The sequence below is a fragment of the Scomber scombrus genome, chromosome 14 (genome assembly GCF_963691925.1).
Source record: "Scomber scombrus chromosome 14, fScoSco1.1, whole genome shotgun sequence".
Lineage (NCBI taxonomy): Eukaryota > Metazoa > Chordata > Actinopteri > Scombriformes > Scombridae > Scomber > Scomber scombrus.
Window position 1 is genome coordinate 17,955,122 of NC_084983.1, and position 26,967 is coordinate 17,982,088.

Below are 26,967 nucleotides of genomic sequence, written 5' to 3' on the forward strand. Positions count from 1 at the left end.
ATCCTTAAAGTGATACCGATACCAACTGAGTACTTTGATACCCATCATGTAAATAGAAGCATTAAATTGCATAAAATGCCACCACTCCTCCACATCTAAATTATTTGATTTTTACACATATGCATTTTGAAAGTATTCAAATTATTTGTATTTATTAAATGCTCCAAATCAGCATGTGGGTCACAGCATACATCACACACACTAATAAATCCATGTATATATGTGCATAGACGTGAACTCTGGCTAATAAAAGTCATGAAAGTGCAATGAATGTGTGTTTGCATAGGTGGAAAATTGCAATATTTCTAGCTTGGGGCACAAAAAGAAACGATTGCAGGTATCGTTTGACGGGAGACGTTTCGATACAACTTGGTACTGATTTATTTTGAATACCCTCAAGGTATCGAGTATCGATACCAAGCCCTATGGTTTATGGTAACACAGTAAAAAAAACTAATTAAATCTGTTAGATAATTATCAAATCAGTGACCTTTTGTCCGTTGCAGCAAGTAACAACTTTTTTTTTTAACCAAATGCCAACTAGGTTATGATAATATAAGCATTATACGATCCCTCCTGTTGTTTTCCCGTTGACCATGAAACCTTTGTGCTCTTGGGTAAAAATTGATCTGGTTTGATTTGAATCTGTATTAAGCATACGATAAGGTATAAATTATCACCCAGTTCTGTGTTAGACCTTTTTAGGCAACTTCATTCCAACTAATTACCACAGGGTTTACACATATGTTGGAAATATGGTCAATTGAGTTAATGTCTGTCGAAATTGACCCAAGGACAACAGGAGGGCTGTATAAGTAAGGTATCACTGCTGCATATATATATCTAAAATACTGTCCCCTCTGCACACTTTCACCATAACCAGTTCACCAGGCACCAATATCATCAGTCTCCCAATAACAACCATTCTTCCATGAGTCAGGATCTATAAGATCTAATTATAGAAATGCTTTATTGAGGCACATTCAATCACGTTTACTACTGAAGCTACTGTGGCTTTGGCAAAAAGAAATAAATATATCTAAAGTTAGAAAGGCCAGTAGAGGATTTAGTAAACAAATTAAATCACAGAAATGGGTATATACAGTATCTGAGAGAGAAAAAGGATTTTTCTCTGGTTGGCTAGGCAGCAGTACAGGAGCAGAGCAGTATAGGAAATAACCACCATAAATCAAGATGGCCTGATGCCCACTCTGCTGTCCAACACTCCACGTGAAGACTGGCTCCTGTGATACCCACTTTCCACCAAACCAGCTATTGAAGCACACAGATAGGAAGAGTTATGACTGCTGACGAGAGCCATGACTGTCAGAAACACTGCTTCATCACCACAAGCACAGGAGAGGGAATCAGAGAGGACGACACACATGGACTTCTATTTATTATGTATTGGATCAAAATTGGGTCTTTATTAAATAGCTGATATGGTTCAGTGGTTGCTGTCCACCTCCAGTGTGCTTGATCATTGGTTGATTATGAATGTATTGAAGCGTTTATAAATGCAACACTGCCGGTATCCGTTTAGGAAACCTGTATTGATTCAGTCGCAACATTAATCTAGTCTGATCTACAGCGGTGCTCTGTGATGTAAAGGGTACTCGAGCTCTTCAGCTTTGCTAATCTTGCAAAAATGAATACATGACCAGAAATAAAAACACAAAACGTGGTTGCAGCATTTCTTAGTCAACTCTCTTTTCTTTGTTTTTTTTCAATTACTTGTGTTTTAAAGATGTAATTCACTCTTGGTTTTGTGTATTTCTGTAGCTCTTTAAGTTTATTTCTTGATAATATTTTCAATATTTTGCTTTTGTGTTAAATTTTGTCCATGATGTCAGGTTACTCTATGCAGTAAGAGTCAAATGTTTGGACACAGCCGGATGAGAAAGTGTGTCCACATTTTTTTGACAGGTCCTGTATATATTATTATACCCGGCTTGAAGATGTGCTAACTTATTCAATGACACATGCCTGACTCAATTTGATGCCTCTGTACCTGATAAACATCCAATCTGGGCTCAAAACATTAAAACCAACACTTTTTTTTAACATGTAAAAAAGAGGAATATTTTTAAGGAAGCATTTTAATGTGTTGTGAGACTTTGAGAAACAAAAACAAATACATAAAAATAGCACAAAAGAAAAGATTGAACATGTTACATTTTGGGTTTTATTGACTTTTTGCTAACTTATTATCATGGCAATAATAATGGCAGCATTTCATTTAGGCGTGTAATTTCCAGGCCCTTGCTGTTGTGCATGCTGGCTCACTGACTGTCACACTTTAATGTAGCAGAGCCATCAATAATGTCATGAGCTGCAAATTTGCTTTTCCTTCCTATGAGAAGTCAAAATGTTGTGAGAAGGGCCTACTAGTAGCTTCAGTTTATGTTGACATCAGGCGTCTAAGTTTTTTATTTGAAACATCTGCAGGAGATGCTGAGTTTCAATGACAGCAGCTCAATATGAGGTGTGGATCTGCCCCAAAACCCACACTTGCAGTATATGCATGTGGTCAATTGGCTACATGTGTGACCGCAAGACTGTGGAGGTTTATCAGGGCTCACTGGGACAGTCTTGATTAATAAAGACATCCTGTCATTCACACAAATATATAAAACAAAACAGTGTTTCAGTCACAGTCAGATTAGAGTAAAGAAGCAGAGGAAAAACTAAGCAAGCAGTTATCTAGAAGCACATAGCTTTGATTTACATAAAAAGAGTCATAACATGATTTTAAATGCTTCTGTCTGATATGATTTTTTTTAACAAATGGAGCATATTACTCAAAATATTTAAAAGCGGGGATGTTTAATATTTATCTTGCGACAGTGTCAGATTAACGATTAACAGTCTCATCAAGAAGAAGAGATAATATTTAATATAACATGATAACCATCTGTGGAGGTTCTGCCATAATTTAGTGTTTGGGATATTAATACTAACATTCACGCTGAATCAGCCGGGCGCAAATCAGCCGCCAAAAACTGAAGTAGTGTTGTGCAATATGCCACGTTGAATTGTAGGATACACTTGGTTCTGAATATGGCTTTAAAGGGGTATTAGGAGAAGTCTGCATCCAGTGTGGGTTAAGTGTAGTGTGTGTTGGCATTTTTCATATAGGATCACAAGTGTGGGGATTGGGACCAACCCAGAAAAGGGCAAAGTAGAACCAATTTAAATGAATTAGTTTGTGAGAGGAGCAGGAACTCTATATTATGCTCCGAATCAATCATGAAACATGATGGAAGTGAATTTACATCACCAGCAAACAGCAGCAACAGGAAATTAGCATCTAAAACATGAGCAGATTAGGCAGGACATGAAAACTAAAGGTCTGCAGTAATAACAGCCTATCTTCAATAGACGCTTCTCTTCAATTAAGGTAGTTAAAGACCCTCACTCTCTTCTGTTCTTCTCTATTTTTGTCTCAGCCAATTTCAGAGTAAAATATCTCTCTGTAACTCTTTACCTCCTTGATTTTTGACTTCACTCAGCAGCTAGTCACATCACATGCATTGTTAATATAAAACTTACTCATTAGTGCTGCTTTGAGCTAATACACATAATTGGTTAGATGTATTTTCTGTGGTCTGTTTGTTATAGCAGTATGCTTCAGAAATAATTACTGCTCTCTGAGATGAAAATAGATGTAAATTTATCTCTTACAGAGAACTGTGGGACGTGTTAAGTCGCCTTTTTCCCCCCAGTATGTGTAGGTTGAAACAGGAGTAGGCTGCTGAAAAAATATTCATCTTCAACAGTCATTTCATTAACGGTTAAAACATATTGAAAAACTGTAAATTGGTAAACTTCAAACTGACCTCTTTTGTTGACTTGGTAGTGACAGATGTTTGTATGTTACGCTACATTTATGTAAATCTAAAACTGCTATGAAAGTGTGCTTTATGTTAGTATATTCACAAATTATTTCATAGAGTATGTCTTTTAAATTCATGTTGAGTTTCATCCAGGAAAGGAAAAAAAACATTTAAATAAACTATTGGGATATGTATTTAAAGACCACAAATTAATACCATCATTATCATCATCATGGCAGCTCACCTTGGCTTTGTTAATGGTGCAGTGCAGTGCATTGTTCTCCTGGTCATAGAGCAAACTGAACTCCAAGGTCCCCAGTGTGGCTGTAAAGATGGAAGAAGGAGGGAAGAAAGAGAAGGAAATTAGTAGCTGGAAAAAAAGAAGTCTTCAAGGTGCACAGTCTGCCTCACTGGGGAGAGAAGAAATCCAACCCTGCTTGTCTGCTTTCATCATTTGAAAATATAATCCTGATGGGAAATCTCATGGTTCTCTTGGCACTAAAATGCAATAATAACCATAATAATCAACCAAGTAATGTTTGCGACATAAGAAAAAAATGGAAATGGCAATGAATTCATCTTTAAACATTAGTGAAAGAAGGATAGGTTCACAATATTTAAAATTTTCCTCACTGTGATCATTGTTCCTGTTCATACTGACCACTATAAAATCCTTTCCTAATGTGTTTTCAATATGACTGATGGGGGTCAAAATACAGAGCTCGTTTTGAGAAAAAAATGTATTTAAAAGAAGAAAATATGAGGCTTTAGTCATCTGAGTTAGTCAAACAAAGTGGATATCTTCTTTTTAGTATAAAAAAAATCCATGTCTCAATGAACAGTATTTCCCTGTTGAGCTGCAGTGGAAGGATGGTAAATGATGAATGGACTGCATTTATAAAGCGCCTTTCTAGGCTTCTGACGACTCAAAGCACTTTTACACCAAAAGCCACATTCACCCATTCACACACACATTCATGCACTGATGGTAGGTTGCATGCAAAGTGCCTGCTTATCGGGAGTAGAGATGGGATTTGATAGGATTTTATTGATACTAATACGATTATTGACTCTGCTTATCAGTCTGATTCCCTTATCAATTCCTGACTAGTTTTTTGTGTGGATAAAAAGTTGACCTACACAGATTTTCAGTGACCATGAAGCTGCTTTATTATCTTTTTTAGTATCAATGACCTTGCATGCTGATGAATATTTGAAACATGACTGGTCGGTAAGATAGATGGTCCGCAGCCAAAAGTTAACTGCATTAATTAATTAATTTGAGTGCACTTCTGTTAACGTTAATGTTATATATCCAGCAGTGGAGAGCAGCCTCTATGCTGCACTGTTAAACATCACTGTCCAACAAGTGCTTGCAACTGTTTTAAGACAGACTTGAAAAATTGTGAACCTAACCTTTAAGGTTTTTTCTGTGTCTGTTTCTTTGTAGTTTACAAACATGATTAACAAAGAGCGCTTGACTAAAAATGTAAGATCTTTTTAAAAAAAAGTCTTGTATAATATTTCTTTAAGATTCAATTTCACATTGATTTATTCAAACTGATACAGATTGCATACGCTCATCTTTTCTACATGCACAGTGCAACCCCCAGACATCAACAGCACTGTTGGCTTGTAATCAAAGTGGGACAACTGGGAAAATCCTGTTGTGCTGACAATATTGAGCCTTGCTTCAGGCTGAGCTGAGCAGCCACATTCAAACAAACACACACACACACACACACACACACACACACACACACACACACACACACACACACACACACACACACACACACACACACACACACACACACACACACACACATACACACACACACGTTTGTCTTCATATCCTTGTGAGGACACTTATAATGCATTCCTTAGCCCCTTTCCCTAACTTTTCCATATATAAATGCCTAAACCCAGCCCTTACCGCTAAACTGAAGCTAAACCCAATTCTAACTTCAACCTTAAAACCAAGTGTTGAAGATGTGACGACAGAAATGTCCTCACAACACTGGTTTTCAGCTGAAATAGGTTTTTTCAGTGCGAGAAAGACATGCACACACACACTTGCACACACACACACGCACACACACACACACACGCGCGCGCACACACACACACACACACACACATACACACACACACACACACACACAGTGCCACCACATCCACAGTAGGGGAGCAAATGTGCGACTTAAGTGCTACACTCCTACACAATTTATAACTGGAATTTCAACAGTACAGTACATGAGATGGTCAGCAACAAGTGGCAGGAAAACAATGACAAACTGTATGTTAAAAAAGAAAAACATACAGAAGCTGGATGCCAAAGTAATGGATATAATTCAGTTGTTCCATTTTATACAGGGTAAAGGCTTTCTTAGCCAATGCACTGTATTAAATAATTTGATTCGTTCAAATTAAAATGGCTATGACAAAATTAGTTATCAGAAAATAGAATTAGCAAGAGGATTGGAGTAAGGCTGGTTTTGTGAAAACCTGTGTGCTTCCACTTTCACTGTTAAATTCGTAATTTTTCACAGAGCAGTCAGCCCAGTAATTATAAGATGAGGGTAGAAGGATGCAGAAAGAGAGAGCGATAAAAATATACTAGTAAAGATTTCCTTTAGGCTACAGACTGGGTGACCTAACAGTTAGAATAAATTCTGAATAATTATGTTGATTATGCTATTGAGTGTCTTCTGTTTTAATTGGTGTGAATATGTGTAAAATTAGGGGTTTAATCAGCAACCTTTTCCTGATAAAGGTGGGCCACTTTGCATTGTTTAACCTCCCAGCAGAAAGCTCCTATTTGAAAGTGACAAGCTTTTCTTTAAACTCAGAGGTCACTACGTCTTATTGAGTAGTGAAATTAAACCATTTATAGCATGATCTCATCCTTTGTCCTTTCAAAATGCCAAGTGACCAAAGACTCTCATTTCCTGGTTTGATGAAATGTTGTCGGGATGGAAACCTTTCAACCACCACGATGTAAAAAAAGATGTTTGTGTGGGCTTCAAAAGGCCTCACAGGTTTTACATTATAATGCTGTAGGTACAAAATAACACCCAGTGTGTTTACACTTTGATATTTATAATACAATGTGTAACTGTACTTATGGCTAATGTACTTATCACCACCTCCGTGTTTTACCTCCTCTTAAAAACACATTTTCTTCTAAAGTGTAGTGGATGTGTGATATGTGGTATGATCCTTTTCTGCCATCATTTTATCATCAACACTTTTTTGTCTTATTCCAGACACAAATATCTCAACAATTATTGGATTGACTTTCAAATTGCAACTGTACAGACATTCATGGTCCTCAGATGATGAATTCTAGTGATTTTCTATAGCACCATCGTGAGATTGACAACCATTAGATGGATTACTACAGTATATTTGTCACCAGGAGTTCAACGTTACGTCACATACCCACCCTCCATTACAGTGATGGATGCACTGGTGGGATCCAACATGGTAGAAGAGGTGAACAAAGGAGCTGTAATCCTGGAAAGAGCAAGGCTTTGGTGTCCCACACAAGAAAACTTTGACAGCTGTGATGAATGAATAGATTTTGGAGAAGAATCCAACTTTTGGTATAACATTTCTGTGACAGAGTTTGAAAATGAACTAAATAGTTTGTTTATTAAATGAACTGAAGTTATGGCAGAAAGGGAGAACTGTAGGGAAGTTTGTATAGATAGATAGATGGATGGATGGATGGATGGATGGATGGATGGATGGATAGATATATAGATAGATAGATAGATAGATAGATAGATAGATAGATAGATAGATAGATAGATAGATAGATAGATAGATAGATAGATAGATAGATAGATAGATAGATAGATAGATAGATAGATAGATAGATTTGTACCTTTTCAAGTAACAAACAAAACAAGAGCAGAAAGAAGAAAGAAGAAAACAGCATGTACAGTAGATTGTAATGTAAAGCAAGCTATTTCATTGGCTCTTAATGAACATTAAATCCTCTTTGCCCCAGATTTTAAAAAAACGTCTATTGAGCCTCCAGGTTACAGCCTAAAACTAGGATCTCCATTAAAATTAGTACCTATAAAATAGACACAGTATCAATAGTTGGTCAGTTTCCAAAGCATTAATTCCATGAGTTTGTAATTAAGGCTCTGCTGGTGATTAGAGTGGTCCTGAGTCTCCTCAACGACAGTGAATCAATGCTCCTTCAGAGAAAGCTGAGCTCATCAACTGTGGCTGAACCTCTTCACCACCTCTACCTCCACCCCCAACACACACCAAGACATTCAGTTTGCCCCTCGGTTTGTTGATGTTGTGGTAGATGATTAATGGGTATTGTTGTGCAATGTTTTACAGTCACTGTGCACAGTCCCTGTTTGCTGCTTTGCATTATCAAAGTGTAATGTTGCCCAGCTTCAAAATGCTGTAGTTTGCAGATCTACTGATATATGCTGCAAAACCACCATTATCCAGAGCTGTTCTGTAAGATATGAAATCATTGTAGGCAGGTTTTGTGTTCTGGTGTTGTGGCCGATTTGTTCCTGCATCAATTTGTGTCTCCACTTAACCTAACCTGAACCAATTATCCCCAATGTGCAATCTATATGAATGCAAATGATAAGCTCAAAAGGCAAGATACACTATTTGATACAAAAACAAACACAAGACCAGTGCTCGAAAGGTGGAACAACTGACTGTTTTCCCCTGCTAATTCAAGACCTTAAATAGCAAACAATATTACAAAAGCTGCTGTTCATGTTGTGGATCAGAGGGTTAAAAATCAGAATAATGCATTGACTTGTGGTTTGGTGGTTTATTGCAAAAACCCCCCAAGAAATCCATCGTACGTCTCATTTCTACACACATCAGACGTCTTCAGCCAGAACACAAACATTTCCTGTTTTTAAGACATTGTAAGGCTTTTCATTCCACAGAGGCTGATCTCCAGACTCAGACAGGTTGGCTTCCTGTTTTCCTAGCGTCTCACCCAAAATGACTTCACACGCACACTCCTGTTCTTAACATACTTAACACTACCTAAAATGACCTTACAATACCATACTCACAATACCATGAAGTTTGGTATGGATAGTCATCATGGCCCTCAATGGATGAATCTATTAGTGACCCCTTGACTTCCTGCACCACCAAGAAATCAAACAGATCGATTTCCATGAAATAATACACTGAACACAGTCAGGGTAGCTGAAGATGATTCTTTTACCTTTTGATCCCTCAACTCTATTACATTTGCTGAGCACAATAAGGCTACCAAGAGGACCTTTTTGATTTTAATAACATCCTTTTCTTTCTTCTAGCACCACCCATTACATTATAACTCCAATCACAGGTTCATCTTAACCTGCCATTCTGTTTCCACTGCATTACTCAGCCTGAAATTGTGTTCATGTTCACCATTTTCTGTTTGGGATGGGTTGTTTTATTTTGCCTAAAGGTAAAAAAGGTAGTCTATTAAATCTGTGCCATCAATATCACTTTCAGTTGATACATTGGCTGTGGTATACAAGTGTTTAGAGCAGGTACTGTTTGTCATGTCGATTGAAGAAATATACTGATCTAAGAGTTGTTCTCCAACTGAAGACACAGCCACCTATGCATTAGGTAAGTAAGTAAGTGGGCAAAGTATATTTATAAAGCACCTTTCTTAATCAGACATCACAAAATGATTCACAATACAAGATGAAAGCAAAATGAAAAGAGACTATATAGAAATTATTAATAAAACAGAGAGATAGGGGCATCTGGTGAATCACAAAATGTTCACTAAGGATGTATTTCATTTATTTTACAATACGATAAAACGTATTTCGTTTTGGCATTCATGGCACTTGTTTGAGGGAAAGATCATGGAATAATATACCTAAAAAAGTTTTTAAATTAAAGCACGAGATGTGGCTACCTATTAATATTTAACCAATTCCATTACCTTTCCCAAATTTAATCAAAGCACACACAAGGTGGACTCGAGTGAGGTTGTGATCCTTTGGTTCTTTGTACAGCCATTATCAAAGCCTGACCACTTCCCTGTAAGGCTTCTGTACGGTACTAAAATGTACATACCTCCGTCACGTCAGAAAATGTTGCTGAATTGATGAATTGGGGAAAAATGTGTGGTATGTAAATGTAGTTTCTAGGCAGATTCATTTGGCACAAAACCAGACTTAGCACAAAATATGTGGGCTAAGACATGTGCAGGCTAGATTTGTCTCTAAGAAGAGTTAAATGATCAGTATACTTATTATTCTTCCCTTCATATTTTTGTAATAATGATGACGCAGATAATCACGTCTCTGGTGCAAAGACTGTGTGCACTGTTTTCTCAATGATACTGTGTGCTTTGAATGTAAGGTAGAGTAGCAACAGCGTTCAGCTTCCCCTTTGAAACTTCCTTTTCCCTGCTAATGGTTAATTAAGCTGATCTAATTAGGCAAGATGTTTCACACCGACAATAAAAGGCAAACTGAAGTATTCTTAAGAGGGGTATCTTTTTTTTTTTTAGGGATGAAGGAACAAGACGTACTTTGTCAGGCCATGAACTAATTCATAACATTAATATTTAATTTGCTGTAACATAGCTTGTGTTTCTCTCTGTATTCAGGCTAACAGTAGGATTCTGGTAGACAGTCTGTGGAGGAACTGCTTGTAACACACATTTTGCACTACAGATGCATGAGCCATCTGGATAGCTGTGGGGTGCATCCCAGAAAGATGCAACAATGCTGTGAACTCTACAGGAGTATAATAAAGTGGAGTCATTTTTTTCCCGACAGTTGAGTCATATTCTAGTCTTGATGTGTAGCCCAATTTCTGTGACTCTCAGAACAAAGGTGATAAGTCTAATTCAGTTTCAAGTGGCTACTTAACTTTATCGAAAGCAATAATTACCCAATTTTCTGCAAAGAATCATTAATTACATAATTACTGGCAAAGAAAGAAATGAATGAACGTGATAATTATTTGCACCCAGGTCTTTCATTAGAAGGTGCTGAGAAGCTGACTTAAAATGCCTATAAATATACCAATTCATTTCCTTTCCTTGAGGTTAGACATGAGAACATCAGTGGAATAATTCAGAGAGAAATATTGTCTACGCAGCATGGTGCTTGTGTGTTGAATTGATGAGATGTTGAAATATTGAAAAACATCAGGTGAGGATTCAGTGGAGAATTTTGCTGTCGAAAACAGGAGGTAAATCAGGTGATGTGATTGTTTCCCCAAGAATGAAGGATGACCAGACTGTCGAGAAGCTGTTAAATGTTTACAGCATGATCATTTCTTCTTCTACAAAATATGTTGTTCCCGCTGTGTCTAATGATTTATGTGCTGACTGAACTTGCTGCCTGTTATGAGTCATTGCTCGAAGCAACGTTTTGAAGCTGCTACAGCGACCATTTTTTGCAGGGATGGATTGAAGTTTTTAAGTGACAACGGGGAACATTTGCGGCACAGACCATGAGACTGAACTGTAAAAATATTACCGGGTTTCAAATACAGGCATGTCTGTGCAGGTGTCAGATTGTTCTATCACTTTCAGACAGGAAAGATGAAATCTTGTCCAAGCCTGAAAATCTTTAAATCAATGGATTTTCATATTTTCTGGATTATAGAAAACTGGCTTCAATATGACATCTCGTTCCTTATGTACACATTGACATGTGTCACGGTTTTTAATGAAAATCTGAGTTATATTTTTGTCTCACTGTTCTGAACAGCACAGTTGCTTAATAACGGTTCAGTCCCTCAGAAAGCTCCATTCCCACATCTCTACTTATCAACCCGTGAAGTAAGGAGCGCTTGTGTGGGATAATCTCAAGGCACATTAACTTGAGTTTGGCAAAACCGGGCAGCAGACAATACAAAAGCTGATAGTCCTGAGTCACACATGGCTCCACGTGATTTGTGCAACAAGTGACATTTTTTAAAATCTCCAAAAGCAGTGAGAGATGACAACAGAAAAACTAGTAAAGCGAGGAAGCAGCCTCCGGTCTGCACCACAGCCAAGAATTAGAGGGAAATAAAGGGCACAGCTCAATTTACATAGTCACACATCTGATGCTTGATGTGACAACACAGTCAGGCATAATGTTGCACACATCAGAGACCTTGGTAACACTTTATAACTTGAAGAGTGCACTCAGTAGACTGTAGATATCGTCAGATGTGTGTGGGCGCATCTTTAGTCTCAGTTTTCTTTAAGATGCATTGAATGGTGTAACAACATTTTAACTGAGTGTCCTCCTGGGTTTGCATGAGTGTATAAAACAGAAAACAGAGTGTATAAAGTCCAAATTTCTCAATTTAAACATTGTTATTTATATAGAAACATTTTGTTGCGACACATCACGTTAAATAAATCCCCTGCCTACCTCCCTCTTCCCTCCCAAACAAAGAATCTCCCTCAATTATCCCTCCTGGCTCCTTTACAGTTAAAATGGTGACGTAGCTAAACAAAAACAGGGATTTATTCATCTCGTATTGTGTTTAACGAATGGATCATAACATATTGGGGTATGAAATTAATCTGCTGATGAGACCAAACTGTTTTTTATAGATATCAGTTTTTGAACTAGTAGCCCATATGTGGCCTACAGCAGACTTGTTTTAAGCCTAGCTGTGTGCCAAAAATGCCTTTTGCTGCGGTTGTTGATCACTTGTGGCTCCTTCGGGATGGTAAAGAGGAGTGAGGAGTCAGCAGTCGATGACGGTATGAAATGCATTATAAAGTAGATTTTTCAACGATTGTGGATCACTGCAACTGTGTGAAGTCCTTCACGTTCATTTATAAATGTGCACAAAAATATTAGGCTGATGGCTTCAGTAGTATGTGAAATTAGCTGTGGAGAGAAACACACACAGACACACGCACGACCAAACATATGAACTCCTCCACGCTTGCGATAACACATGTAAAAATTGTATACTTAAGTAACGCTTCCCTAATTAATTATTGCAAGATATATAATGAATTCCTGTTCCTCACCATTAACAAAGTAACAAAGTTCACACTTTTTAGATTCATCAGTTAAGGAATGGTAATTGACAGATAAAACGTTCATCTATTGATATGCATTGAAATTAACTGGATTCCTCTTGTGCAGAAGTTTATTTCAGCACTAATGATATTTTTGCTCAGCCTCTCTGATTAAAAAAAAAGCTTCCTATAAAACTTATGATACAGTGTTACCCAAAATCCTTTTATTGTGGTGGTGTCCCCTCTTGGCTGTAATGGTGTTAACAGAACTGATGAAGGAGACACAGCTGACGGGGACAGGAGGGGGGGGGGGGGGGGGGGGGGGGGGGTTTCTGAGTGATGACTGCTGTCAAAGTGGCCACCACAATGCTCAGTTAAGAGGACTACCACACCAGCTCCATTACCTCCCTCCAGGCAAAACTGCAGAGGCAATTCCCACTGAGCGAGGCTGACCGCGCAGTCACCTCCCAGCTGAGAGGCGAGTTCATGATACTCTGCTATGCCAGGCGTACCTCTGCATAGAAACACTACCTTGGGGTTTCCTCTTCACAGAAACATATGCATTCAAATCACTTCAATGAATACAATGCACAATCGGACTTTCAGACTTTGAATATTGATCAGCAGTCAGCACCCAATGTAGCACTTGTACACTTTTAGAAATAATCATCACACCCTGTGAACACCACCATTCAGGTGGAATGGAAGTGCAATTAGGGTGCCATTAGCGGTAAATAGTTCAAAGTCAAATTGCAAAAATTAAGTGCACGGAATGCAGCTTCTTAAAACTAGGTCAAACACCTTGTAATTTCCTCACATTGCTGTGATGGAAATGAATGAAAATGGATAATATATACAGTAACTAAACCTTGGGATCACTGATTTCATGTGCAAAACTCAAGGCCTGTTTCTCAGACACAGTTTTGATGCATTCGGTCCTCACACAGTGTAAAAAATATCTTTGCTATATATTAATTTGAAGGAAGATTGTAAATGGCGGTGCATCTTAACAGAAAAAACTGGCCTTGACTGATCCTCCTGAACTTCTGGAGGGAAGCAGGATGCCCACCCGATGACCCCAGTGTAGTATTTACCCCAACCCTGACTCAAGGAATGATTGCCAATTATAACACGGGATTGTAAAATCCTATATCATCCCTATGAGCTCAACAGAGATTCTGCAGTTTAAGGGGGAAATCTTTGACAAGTCCTTTGTTAAGGTTAGATAACCATGTGGGTTAAAGTTACTACTTCCTTAAAGTCAGGCAACCTTCATCATCATGGCTACAATAATCACCACAGGATTACGGTTGGGTGGGTGGGTGAGTGGGGGTAGGGGGGAGACAAGAAAATGAACAGTGTTCTACTGTGTCAGGTCGGTACCATCCACCCAACCCACCGCCTCTGCATGAGTAAATTGGTCAACTCACAGTACATGTCAAACATCTGGACCCACTTTCTCATTAAAGTGAATGATACTGCTTTTAATGGGAGGGCAGTCTCCTTTAAAAACCAAGCAAGATGTATTTTATTATTTTCATGCAAAATGAGTGATGGACTGAGGAGTTGAGGTGATGAGGAGTGTTTATTTAACAATGATTATATTGTAAAAATCAGTACAAGCTGCAACTTCAATGTTCTGTCTTTGGATAAGACATTTATTAAATAGGACATAATCCTGCTTTTTGTGATTTTATATAATTTTTATACTGTTATAATGTTGGATGTCTATGTTAAACATGGTCAAAGTTCCAAAACATGAGGTGGACGTGTAAAAATGCTCCCTGACAGCCTCTACCTCCTTCTCATGGTGATGTCAGATTGTTCGCACATAAACCATGAAATTTGAGAAGTTTCCATTTTGAGTAAAGAATGAAAAAAATATGGTAAATCCAGCTTCTACTATTTGTTTGCAAGTGTGCCGACGGGGAAGCATGTCCCCGTCGGCAACCAATCAGAAAAGAGTGGGCACATCAGCAGATGAAGAGACAGGAGTGTTATGATCTTAATACTGGACAAATATTTAGAGACTTTCTTGAATCTATTTGACTACAAAACGTTTAAAAAAAACCAAAACAAGCAAGTATGAACTGAATGTTTATGTTGATTTATGCTCCCAAAAATGGACCTGTGTGTCAGAAACCAAGGGGGAGACTCACCATGCAACTACATTACTGTATACTCTAAGGGACAAAGTGTTCATTTGTCTGTTTATGCAGTGCTTGAATGAACAATTAGATTGCATGCTTTGCTTCAGCATTCCATTATGTGTCTCTCATTAAGAGTGTAAAACTCTCATGGGTGATGACAGCTTCTGTAAAGGATGTTATTTGTTTTGCTTTTTACCACAGAGATGATTTAATGTCTCATGAAAGAAAAAAGTCGGAGTTTGACCTCAGTTGTCACAAAATTTAAGGGTGTTGAATACTTAGATCTACGCACTTTACAATATAATCTTTTTTTTTTTTTTTACATCAGGGGTTATTTTATGAAACATATTGAAAACTTTTACGCCTTACCAGCTTCCACCTACAGAGGAAATGATTCAATTTTGGAGTTCATGACTGCACACAATTTGCATACTAACAAGAAAATAAGACTTATGAATGTTTGAAACACTGTAATGCTTTTAGATAGAGTTCACATAATTTTATTTAGAGCTACTTGTGTGTTATGTGAAGACGTATTTTCACATTTACCTTTTAGTAATGACATGATAACATCAGAGCAGCTGGTTTTGTTTGATCTATCTCAATTATGGCAGTACATTAGGTAGCTCCTGTTGTTACAGGGAAGAGCAGGGTGAGGAGGTGGGGACAATAAACAAAGCCCCGTTCAGACATCTGAAAATGATCCTCAGCCAACAGACATAAATGTTTGCTCTTAATATCTCAGTCTATATTAAAAGCATGACTTTTTTACTGAGATCTTATTTATGTCAGGTGATGTTTTTTCATTTCCTTTTCTGGTAACAAAGCAAAACAACAATCATGCTTTAGAAAATCCCATTTTACAGATAATCCAGCCAAGTCGGAAATCTAAATTTTCACCTTTCACACATGGCAACAGGATGAAATCCAGCAAATGGCTTTACCTGCAAAATCATCAGCATGTGAGCAAAATTTGAATGAAATGGAAAGCAAAATCTAACTCTGACATCTTAACAATTGTTTAAAACATGACTGTAGTTGTTTGCCTGCTGTCAGCTGTAGTCTTATTATATTTTCATCTCCAACCGCTCTTCACCTTTTGAACCAAATAACTATTTTATAATACATGTTTTTCATTTTTTTGTGGTGAGTGCTCCATCTGTAAGTCACTTTGTATTGTCTATGCAGAAAGTCAAAGGGGCTTTTACCTCAAGAACCCGCCACCCACAATACTGACAGAATTAGATTTGTTTTATTAAAATTGAACTAAATCTCCCAAGAATCAATCAAACAAACAAAAAGCTGAAAGTGAGTAAAAGAAATTTGAAAAAAATGGGATGGCCTGTAACATCCACCCACATGAGGGGTGTGTGTAAAACCCCAAAGATTGAGCAGCAAAACAAAAATATTAAGAAATGAAACTGAAACATTCAGTAGCAAAACATTTTTCTTGTACAAGTTTTGCTTTTCGGGTAATGTTTTTGGTATCAAACAATTTCTTTTCACTTTCTTTTTTTTTTATATCTTCTTGGGAGATTTTGGTGATTTATTATGAAACAAAACTAATCCCATATACATATTCTTCCTCAGAATCAGCTTAGTAGTATTGCACGAGTGATGCAACCGGAGCGGAGATGAGCCTCTCCCAGACGCTGCAGAGGTCGGTCAAGCTGTGAGGATAAACAGTCGGTCAACAGCAAAATGTTTCATCACTAAGGCAACGTGAATGCTCCTCTTCCCTGGTGACCTTATTTTCAAACTCTCTGCTGTGATCCAGCAGTGTTACCACCATGGTGAGAAGGAAAAACAGCTTGAGCATTGAACCTTTTAGCTCTTACTGTCATGCAATGTTTGACCAACGCAGAACTTTTCGATAATAGAGAACTGCGACAACTTTCTGAAAAAGCATGAGATGGCAAAGTTACATATTTCACATATAAAAGGGAATAAAAAGCTTCAGGAGGTATCACTACACACCTACTAGTGTAATAACTCCCTCAACCTGTTAGTCTCCTGTCATCACATCTATTCCCAAATCTTTGCAGCTCCTCTGCTTACATCATCCAACACTTTACAGTACACCTGTGATTCAACTGTTTTCCATTTTCACAGACTGAGAGATTTATATTTTATCCAAAAATGATCCAAAAATGTAGTCCGTATTTCTGCCAGATCATCCAAAACTGTTGAATGCTTTTTAACAAAGCATCTGTTCATGCTCACTTACGGAATATTGCAAATTGTTGGGGTCATTTCTCATTTTCATGGGAAAAACATGTCTATTAATGATGGCATCACATCAGATAAAGATATTTCCAGATGATGTTCATCTATGAACCTGCGTGGCAGCTCTACAGATTAGTGGCGCTGGCAGGAGCATAGGTCAACCTCCTGTTAATTACTACAGCCAGTGAAGTGTGACATATTTTGTCTCAATCATTTTCCAGGTTGTCTTTATTAGATACACACCCATAAAATATTCGGCTCATATAATTTGGATGCACTGAAGTGTGTTACCATGATAGTGCGTAGTATGAGATGATATATACATGGCAGGTCAAGGATGAAGGAAAACAGCTATCTCTTTGAAGCATGTAAAAATGCCAACTCCTAGTTAAAAAACAGGGCTTCAGCTTTCTCTGATGCTCTGTTTGCAATGTTACCTCTACTTCCCCATCAAACTAACGTCAGATTGTTCGTACATGCCCACAAATGGCTGTCTGTTATCAGCCTTTCTTATTAAGTCTGTTGCTAAGGTAGTTCTCATTTTTCAGTTGCATATTTTGAATCAGATTTGGGAGAAGAAGCAAAATCAGACTACTACTGTTTGTTTATGTTGTGTCTGCGGGAGTCTGCTAAAGGTCAGCTTCTGGAAGCAAACCAATCAGAAGAGAGCAGGCTCGTCAGGAGGGGGGCCTTTAAAAGACAAGAGCTAATACATCCTGTTTCAGACAGAAGCTGAACGTAAATAACATAAATAATGAACGTCCTAAATAAAGAGGGTCTTTTATTTTACTGTAAATCATACAAAGATATTCCAGTAGATTAAATAGATAGTAAATATTAATATAGACCTGGAAATGTCCTCTTTAAGCTCAGAACCATGAAAAAAATTAGGCTTCATTGTCTGAGAATCTTGAATATCTTCACAAAATTTCAGGGCAAATGAGTAATTGTTGAGATATTTCAGTGTAGACTGCAAACATGGCTAAAAAAAAAACTTCCCTAAAAGCTCTACAGCTCTTTTTTTTGCATGCATACTGTAAATGCTTTGTCAAGAAGATGCTGAAATACAAGATGAGCTTTTGTAGATTAGTACCCCAAGGGGCACATCTGTATTATAGCTGAGGCAGGTGGAGCTTTGGTCTTTGTAATACATCTGTCTTCAAGGCCAGACTTTCCTTAGATAATCTCAGCATGTTGGAGAAGGGATGGCAAATAATTCAGAGTAGAGGAATATAGGTTTACTAATACTGAGTGGTTAGCTCATGTCTGATCTCGTCTGTCTATTCTGTCTCAAATTGCTTTTCTGTTGTTTTGATAAAGCACAGAGCAGGCACCATCAATACTTCACATGGATTTTTGCTGCAGGGTAGTTTAGAACAAAAGGTCAGCTGATTATGTATTTGGATGGAGGCTGATACTAATATCAATTATTAGGAGAGGTGAAACTCTATCCTGAAAATCCTGTTATATTAAATCAGACAAATGACAAATAATCTCACTTTGATTGGAAACTGAATCCACATTCATGCTGGAACCTTCAATTTAATAAATCCGCTGACTCTATACAGAGATTGAACACTTTTCTGTAATTTTGAAGTAATGGTTTTTTTCTAAAAATATTTTTCCAATGTGTTGCCTTTTTCCAGGAGTTACAGGTTTACTTGTTGGCAACTGCGTCCTCCCAGTGACCCTGGCTGCCAGGATACTTAATTACTCAATTCAGGTTGGGGCTTTTAAACAGAAGGATTACAGTTGTTTTTATTTATGAGATAAATGTCTAGTCATAGTCTGGACCACTGCCCCTGCAAATGAACCTAACAAGCGTCCAAATCTCTCTGTGGGAGGAGCAGGCTGCTGTGAGTGTATAAAAAGATGAATGAGATCAGTGCAGTACCAGAGGGCAGCAGGGAAGACGGTTGAAGAACCTGAACCAACTAAAGGCTCAAATAAGCTCAGCAGAGAATTACTGATAGATTTGCCAGAAGTCAGATAGCAGTTATTTCTTAAAGGATGGCAGCAGTGTCGTGTCACTGAGATGTGGCACATACAGTATACTAAAGAAAGACAAATCCTTGAAGGATTGGCTGCCTCGACTTCGTATAGTCAACGCATCAATACAGCTCAGACTGGGAAAGCGCTCCAAGGCAACTGACAGTATCACCGAGTGCTATTAATTATTCTTCATGACAATAAAGCATGATCACTGCTCAGTCTTAAAGGCTTTGCAGGGGTATAAAACAACTAATGATGATGTATCTTGCTGTATCTATGTGTTCAGCTTTTTCAAGCAACAGTGTTTTTCTATAGACATAATTTTAATCTAAAGTTTACTGTAAAAAGCACAGAGACAGAAATCCATGTAGAAATAACAGATACTTGTTCTTTTGGTCTTGTCCAATATGGTATTTTTGCGATTTGAAGAGATTATTTATATTGCCTTTTTACCTTTGAAATAAGCTAAACAAAGAAATCCCCACCAAATGAAAGAAGACTACTACAGACCATACTGAGTAAAGAATTTCTGAATGTGTAATACATTCTTCATATATATTATCAGTTTGTCTGTTACTATGTCATCCTGTTTTCCCATGCTGTATTTCTGTTATTTTGCTATCTTGGTCTATTGTATATACATATCACTTGTGTGTTTTCCTGAGGTTTCTTCCATTTTTTCCCTGGCACATGGTTTCTTGGAGGGAGTTTTTCCCTTATTTGAATAATAGTCTAATAGACTAATTGAAGAATAGAGGATGGTGTATTGCTGTACAGATTGTACATCCCACTGAGGAAACTTTGTAATTTTGGGGCATATAAGTAAAATTAAATTTACTTAACTTGCTTTCACCTAAACAAATCTCTAAATGTGCATCAGAGATGTACACGTGTAAAAAAGAATATGTGTAAAAAAAGATCCTAAATGTCCTTTTATAAGTGAGTAAGTATTTAGCATCAAGAAATTGAGCTTTGCATTAGCATCAGCTGACTAGTAACATTACAACCTTTTCGCATGTCATTAGCTTCCGCTGCTCCCTCCACCTTAAAACTCCTTCTTAATGTGCTATGTTTTTGTTATTGCCATCTTAACTAACATTGAATGTTCATGTTTGTTTGGTAAGGTGGGAAAATCAAAAGGCATTTCATCACAATATACCAGTACATACACATATCAGGAGGAGGTGGAAGATGGGTCAGACCAGACGGACTACATCACCAGGACGGAGTCATCAAGGTGCATGGGGAATAAGGTGCATTACCTTTTAAAAAATTAATGGCTGGTGGAACAAAAGCTCCCTCAAAGAGCAGAGCCTGTCCTCTCAAATCTGGGTGTCTAACCACTTGCTATGAAGGGTCAGTGGTACTGTACTGCTGGTAAATGAGGTAGGCAGTCAAAGGTATTCTTTGTGACTGCGTTGTTTCAGAAAGATTTCATTTCATTGCACTGACCAAAGCTGTCTGCTGTTACCAGAAATACGGTTAAATAATCTTGATTTGTTGTGGTTGTTTGAAGATAATATGTGGAGATGGTTTTTTAATGTGCTTTTTAATGTTTTTGTTTTGGCAAGATTTTGAAGGAGAGTTTGGCAGTGGAGAAGTAGAAGACAGCATGCCCTGTATCCTTGGTTATAGGACATTTCTGTTATGGAAATTGGATAAAACAGTTTGAAACACTGTCTGTTTTAATTTGTGAGACTGTGAGTCATGAACTTTTTACGTGACCATCTTAGTTGTTTTGGTTTTCATGTCTTACAAGGGCCATTTGGGTCACACATACTCAATCTCTCTCTATTCCTTAGTTTTTACTTTTATATTTTTTTCCCTACATTTTAAACTTTAAGATTCAAGAAACTCTGTTGGTGTAACATTAGTTTCATCCAATCTGTTTTAAAAATATCAACAAATTTACAATAAATTATGTTAAATATTAAATTTCATAAAGAGCAGTAAATGCCTGACAGATATTACATTATTTACAACAATCATTAAATCTTATTGAAACATTACTAACACCCACACACCCACTGGGAGTTGAAATATCCAAAATTTGTAACTTATGTAGAAATGGACTCAGTAAATTGAGGAAAAGTAGATGATGACCAGTGATGTAAATGACACTGAACAGGAAAGCATTTTAATATCTAAAACATAATGTAACATTAGACTTTTCAGCCTTAACCAGTAAAGGATTGAGCTGGTCCAAGAGATGATTCACCCTCATTATCCTTTTCATTGATGATTATTTTTTATAGAGCCACAAACCACCTGGTGGTAAATGTATTCTCCAGGTTGTAGCAGCACCTTTTCATGTCTCTCTTAGCATTTCAGTCTTTCATCCAACATAATTTACTTTAATCCATTCCTTTGCTGTCAGGTTGACTATTAGCTTACAAGAACAAATGGTGACTTTGAAGACATTGGCCTTTAAAACACCTCTATGATACTGTTGTCACACACTGTGTTAATCCACTTAAGTGGGCCAGCAGAAAGTCTGTCATCGCTTTGGAGTTAAAAGTCAAAGTTTCATTCTAAACTGCAACAGATAAAACACTGTTTAGCTGTATTTGGCAAACTCTGACTGCATTTGTATTTGAGAGAGAACAAAAATGACAGGAGGCGGTGATCATGAGTTGTGCCTGGCAGCCCCCTCCCCGGAGAGAAGTTATCTTTTCCACCCTGCTGTACATTCACTGTTGCAGCCCAGTGGATTAGACAGGGAGAGGAGTGCTTTTGCTGCCCCTCACCCCCCACCCCACGATATGAAATTCTGTCGACAGAACTGACAACAGTATGGAGGGTAGAAAAGACTCCTTGATAAGAAATGACACCTTGCACACACATTCAAACCGCCACCTTTTTTAGCCAGAGGAAACGCTGGCTGAATTCACTATGTCTCCTCTAATTCGTTGCAGCTTGTAATGGCATTATGCTGATCTTACACAGATGAATCATCAATCAATATTAAAAGGTTGAAATAAAAAAAGATACAATATGCTATGTAGTCCATTTTGCATATAAAACAAGATTTTCATACATCAGCTGGTAAAAGATGCCATCACACCAACATTGTGATGAGCTGCTGGGCTTCTGCGCTCTCTATTAAAGAATGCAATCACAACTCAGCAAGCATTTGGCAGACGGCAATATGCACAAGGAGGCCAAGTTCAACATGCCTCAAACTGGGTACAAAATTTCCAGCATATGATTTCATTGCAGAGTGAAAACACTCAGTGAAACAGCTTTGGATACTGTTGAACTGAGATATTTAGCTCCTGACTCTACAGAGCGATACACTAGGCAGCGGTGATGGATGACTTAGGGACATCGTCTCCACTTTAATTTTCACTGTAATATATTTCAGGGTAGCTGCAGGCTATTGTACAAACATCTATTGAATGTCAAAATGTTTGATGAGAAAAGTAAAAGCAAGTTAACATGAAAAAGCAGGCCAAGGGGCACATATTTTTATATATTTTATGCTTTTAAAAAAAAGACATTTAGATTTAACTCACAGTGGCAATAAAAAAATGATAGATTACTTCCTGAGGCTGAAGATCATAAATGCATCTGGCTTCACTTTGCTGTTTACCTGAACGATAACCATCAAATAGAAAGGAGGTTCATTTCACCACAGGTAAGACTAAAGCTTTTAGATGAACTTTTCTCCTTTAAAGTGTAAAAGAACAGTGATGGAGCCTTCACATTTAGCCTGCTTAGCTAATAGCCGCACAGTAGGCTTCTCACCAACAACGACAAGTTAATTATCCATCTTCCAACATTTAAAACAGCAAAATGTCAGGGTAAATTAAATGATTCCAGTGAATTGGATTCATGATTCATGAATTCAAAACCACTGACGAACTTAAAGTGTCCAACAGTGCTAATCTTTAAGGGAACTAAGAGCCAGATAGTTCAAACTGTAGGACACCATTGTAGCTTAATAGCTATGTTGCACCATCCAATTTAATTTAACCTCCTCTGCTGAAGTACGCCTATAAACTACAAGTGTGAGAGAACGAGCGGCAGAAAAGTGACAGTGAATACAAGTGGACCTGAGGAAAAGGTTAGCAGTAAACTGTCAATCTGGCAGAAAAGTACAGTACAGGGTACAGTGTGTCAGTTAATAAATAATGCATCTTCTCATCTGTTGTTTCCCCAACTACTGGGAAAAGTGAAGTTAGTTAGCCCCGAAGTTAGCCTAACCTGACCAGGCTCACTTAAGGTGCGCTGACCTTTAAAGTAGATTGGCTATTCTAATTTAACTGTCAATCTCAGCGGCCCCTAAACAGAGAACAGGGAAATGCCTGCCTAAAAAGCCAACCTAAGGGGAAAACTGGGTATTTCTCAACTCATTAAGTCAGTAAAATATCTAATCTGAGAGTACCACACTATTGGGGGTCTGTAAATGATAAATCAATGCTACTTGTGTTCCATTAAGAAAATGTATGTTGTATGAATATGTATGTTGCAGACTGCCGGTGTTTCTAGACTAATGCACTGCTGTGAAGACAGTCTGAATCTGTGTGATGGAGTGCCACCTGATTGATGTAGCGCTTAATCTTTGTGTCTGATCAGTGCCGAGCATCAACTGTTAAGCACCTGCCTGGATGCTGTCACCATAGCCGAGAGCGAATAGATGTACAGCAGAAGAAAAACAAAGCAAAGCAAAAAAAAAGTCAAGCAACAGCATATGCTTTATCAGTTAATAATATATATATAGAGAGAGAATATTAAATCAGTGTGATATATCTGCCTTCTTACACTTTTTCCACAGTTTTCCACTTCACAGCGCAAATAAGATAAGATAAGATAAGGTAAGATATTCCTTTATTAGTCCCACAATGGGGAAATTTGCATTGTTACAGCAGCAAATGGACAGTAAAATAGAAGAGCAGCGATATGAAAAATAAAGACCAATAAATAATAAGTACGAAAAAACAATAAAAGTAAAGAAAATATATAATAAAATAATCCTTTACAAGAGCAATATTGGTATTGAGTGGTAATATACCAGATATTATATTCTTATTGCACAGATTAAAGTAAAATAAAATATATACGTACTATTATATGTATACTGCAGAGTTGAATTGAAATTAGCAGTATACACAAAGTACTAATACAATTTGTTGGTTTTGAACAGCAGATGTTTTCATGATCTTCCCCGTAGGTTGAATCGTTAAGTATGGCAACACTTGGCACAGAAAGTAGAGTAAATCAAACAGCATCCAACCCAATCATCTATTTTCAGATGAGCTGGCTTTTTCTGTGTGTAGCCTACTGTATGATGCTGAATATATCTGCCTGGAGTGTGCGTGGGCTTTGCTTCGTAAGCCTGTGTGTAGCTGTCTGTCTTTTCTCTGTCAGGCACCTGTCATACACTGTGATTTTACCTAGCAGTGGGCCTGCCCATTTGACAGTAATCCCATCTATCTATCATCATGTTTCTTTCTCTCTGGCTTGTTGTCTTATCTCACTATCATTGTCCATGTTATTGCCCATTATGTGGTTTCGTCCCTGCAGCTACTGCACACTGGTCTCAGTTTGGAGTTTCTCAGTGTCTCATGTCGGCAGCGCTGAGCCTGGCTGTTTTCTTGTCTGGCCCATTGCACAATATGATTCTTGATATACTGTAGTATCGGGGAGGGTTGATAAGGGTTGTTGATCAAAACCAATGACTGAGCAATCACTTCACCAGGTGGTGATTTCAAGTTCAAGTTCCTTTTACTTTTATAGCCCTTCTTCACAAACATGCCTTCAAGGACTTTATACCGAGGCTTCCTACATCCAACTAATGACCCATCAATCACAGGAAAAAATGGAGGAGGACAGAACAGTTTAGAGAGAAGCAACAAGTTTAATCTAATTGTCGCCGATTTAAATGTCTGGCAAATAGTTTATAGGAAAAAAAGGTCTTTTGAAAAACATCGAAAATGCTCCTCTTTGTCTCAGCCAATCAAAATACCAGACAAGCTAGGTTATTAGTTTTAATAAAAAATAGTAAATCACTAAAAAGTCACTTGTTACTCTCCTTTTTTCAGAGACAATATTATCCTAAAACTTAATGTCAGCCTAACAAATTGGCTAAACTCATTGTACTAATAGAATAGGGAGAAACGTGAACTGAGGCGGGTTTACCCTCTCTGACATTTGAGTTTTATAATAAATGATTGCAGAATTTCATCTATATATCCACATCTTCTTTTGAATCACTGACTTATCATTTGTGTGAGTGTGTTTGTGGGTGGGTGGTTGTGCGTGCAGGCACATGTGTGTTTATCTAGTGTGCTTGCATGCATGCATTAAGTCTGTATAATGTGATTATGGTATCTGCCTGCACTCTGGGCCTTTCCAAACCACTGAGAAACAGACAGTCTAATCTTGTTGGTTGCTAGGAACTGGGCAAGCTAGGGAATGGATGAGGCAGACAATTTTGTATCCCCATCAAATAGCTTACCACATTGAGGTAGACTTGATCTAATATCAAGGAGGGAAATAAATGGGTGGTTGTGGAAGGGGCATATGCATTTGGCTGGAAACAATCATATTAGAAGATGCACCGTGGCTGCATGTGGTCATTGTGTGGCTGAATGATTTAAGGCTAGCAGGGGCCAAGAGACACGTGGATATGAACAAAGGTATGTTTTTGTCCCTAAGAGCAGATTTCAGAGTGATTGTTATTCATTTTGATTTACATAACTAATCATATGGAGGTTTTCAGTGCTTAAATTTTCAATTTAAAACACTGTAGTCTACTATTGTGTAATATAGTTTTTAAATGTAAAATTATAATAGATGCAATTCAGAGAGGATTTGTGTGTCTCAGCAGGCTTTTCACATTTACTGTATAGTAGGAGAAGCACTCACCATGAAATTGAGAAATGTTTTACTCTATAGGACTAAAGAAAAATCTAGCAGTTCAAATATGCTTTAAAGCCAAACCATATAAATATTTTATACCAGGAATTTTACAATTTACATAGAAGGCATACATTTTCCAAATAATTATTCAACACCCTGCATCCCTGAAACCTAACTTTTAACATATGTCAGTTGACCTCTTTGACCCAAAACAACTCATATCACTGCTCCAAAAAAGACTAGAAAGAGCATTTTCTATTTTTCCAGTTCCGTGGTTAATTTACATGGTCATGTTTAGGCAAAAGAAAAAGGTGGATTCCCACCGTCAGCACTGAGTTTATTTAAGTTACAATGTTTTGGCCATGAACCATCATCACACATTTATCTTTTAAAACTTATATTGAGGAACTGACTGAAGTTTAAATTAGGTTTCTTTCATAGAAATAGTCCCTATCTTTTAGCAGGAGGCTACAGATTGTACAGGCAACATTTTTATCTAAGCTTGACAATGAAGATCTAATTCACATGCATGCCGCTGCTCATACTCTCAAACCCCTTGATGCTGTGTCTCACTGTTTTCTTAGATTTATCACAGGGGACAGTTTTAGAGCCCATTATTGTATCCTTTATGGGAAGGTTGTGTGGACATCACTTACCAATCGAAGGGAACAAAACTATCTTGTTTTTATTTATAAAGCCATCCTAAATAAGCTACCATTTATTTATCATCACTTAGAAATATGGGGTACCATACTCATTCATGACAATGCATTACTTTGGATATCCCTTATGTGAATTCATTGGATGAGGCATTCACCGATTATGCGCCTCGTAGGTGGAATAAGCTTCAAGACTCCTTAAATTAGATACATTTTAACCCCTATAACAGTTTAGGATT

At 37.6% G+C, this 26,967-nt stretch overlaps 1 protein-coding gene across 1 annotated transcript in view; it reads right to left on the minus strand.

Moving 5' to 3' along the window:
• Positions 1-26,967, minus strand: part of doc2b (double C2-like domains, beta) — a 126,803-nt gene that overhangs the window by 63,051 nt on the left and 36,785 nt on the right. The window contains exon 2 of the mRNA XM_062433450.1: positions 4,081-4,160. Within this exon, the coding sequence (XP_062289434.1) occupies positions 4,081-4,160 (80 nt within the window). The remainder of the gene's footprint in view (positions 1-4,080; positions 4,161-26,967) is intronic.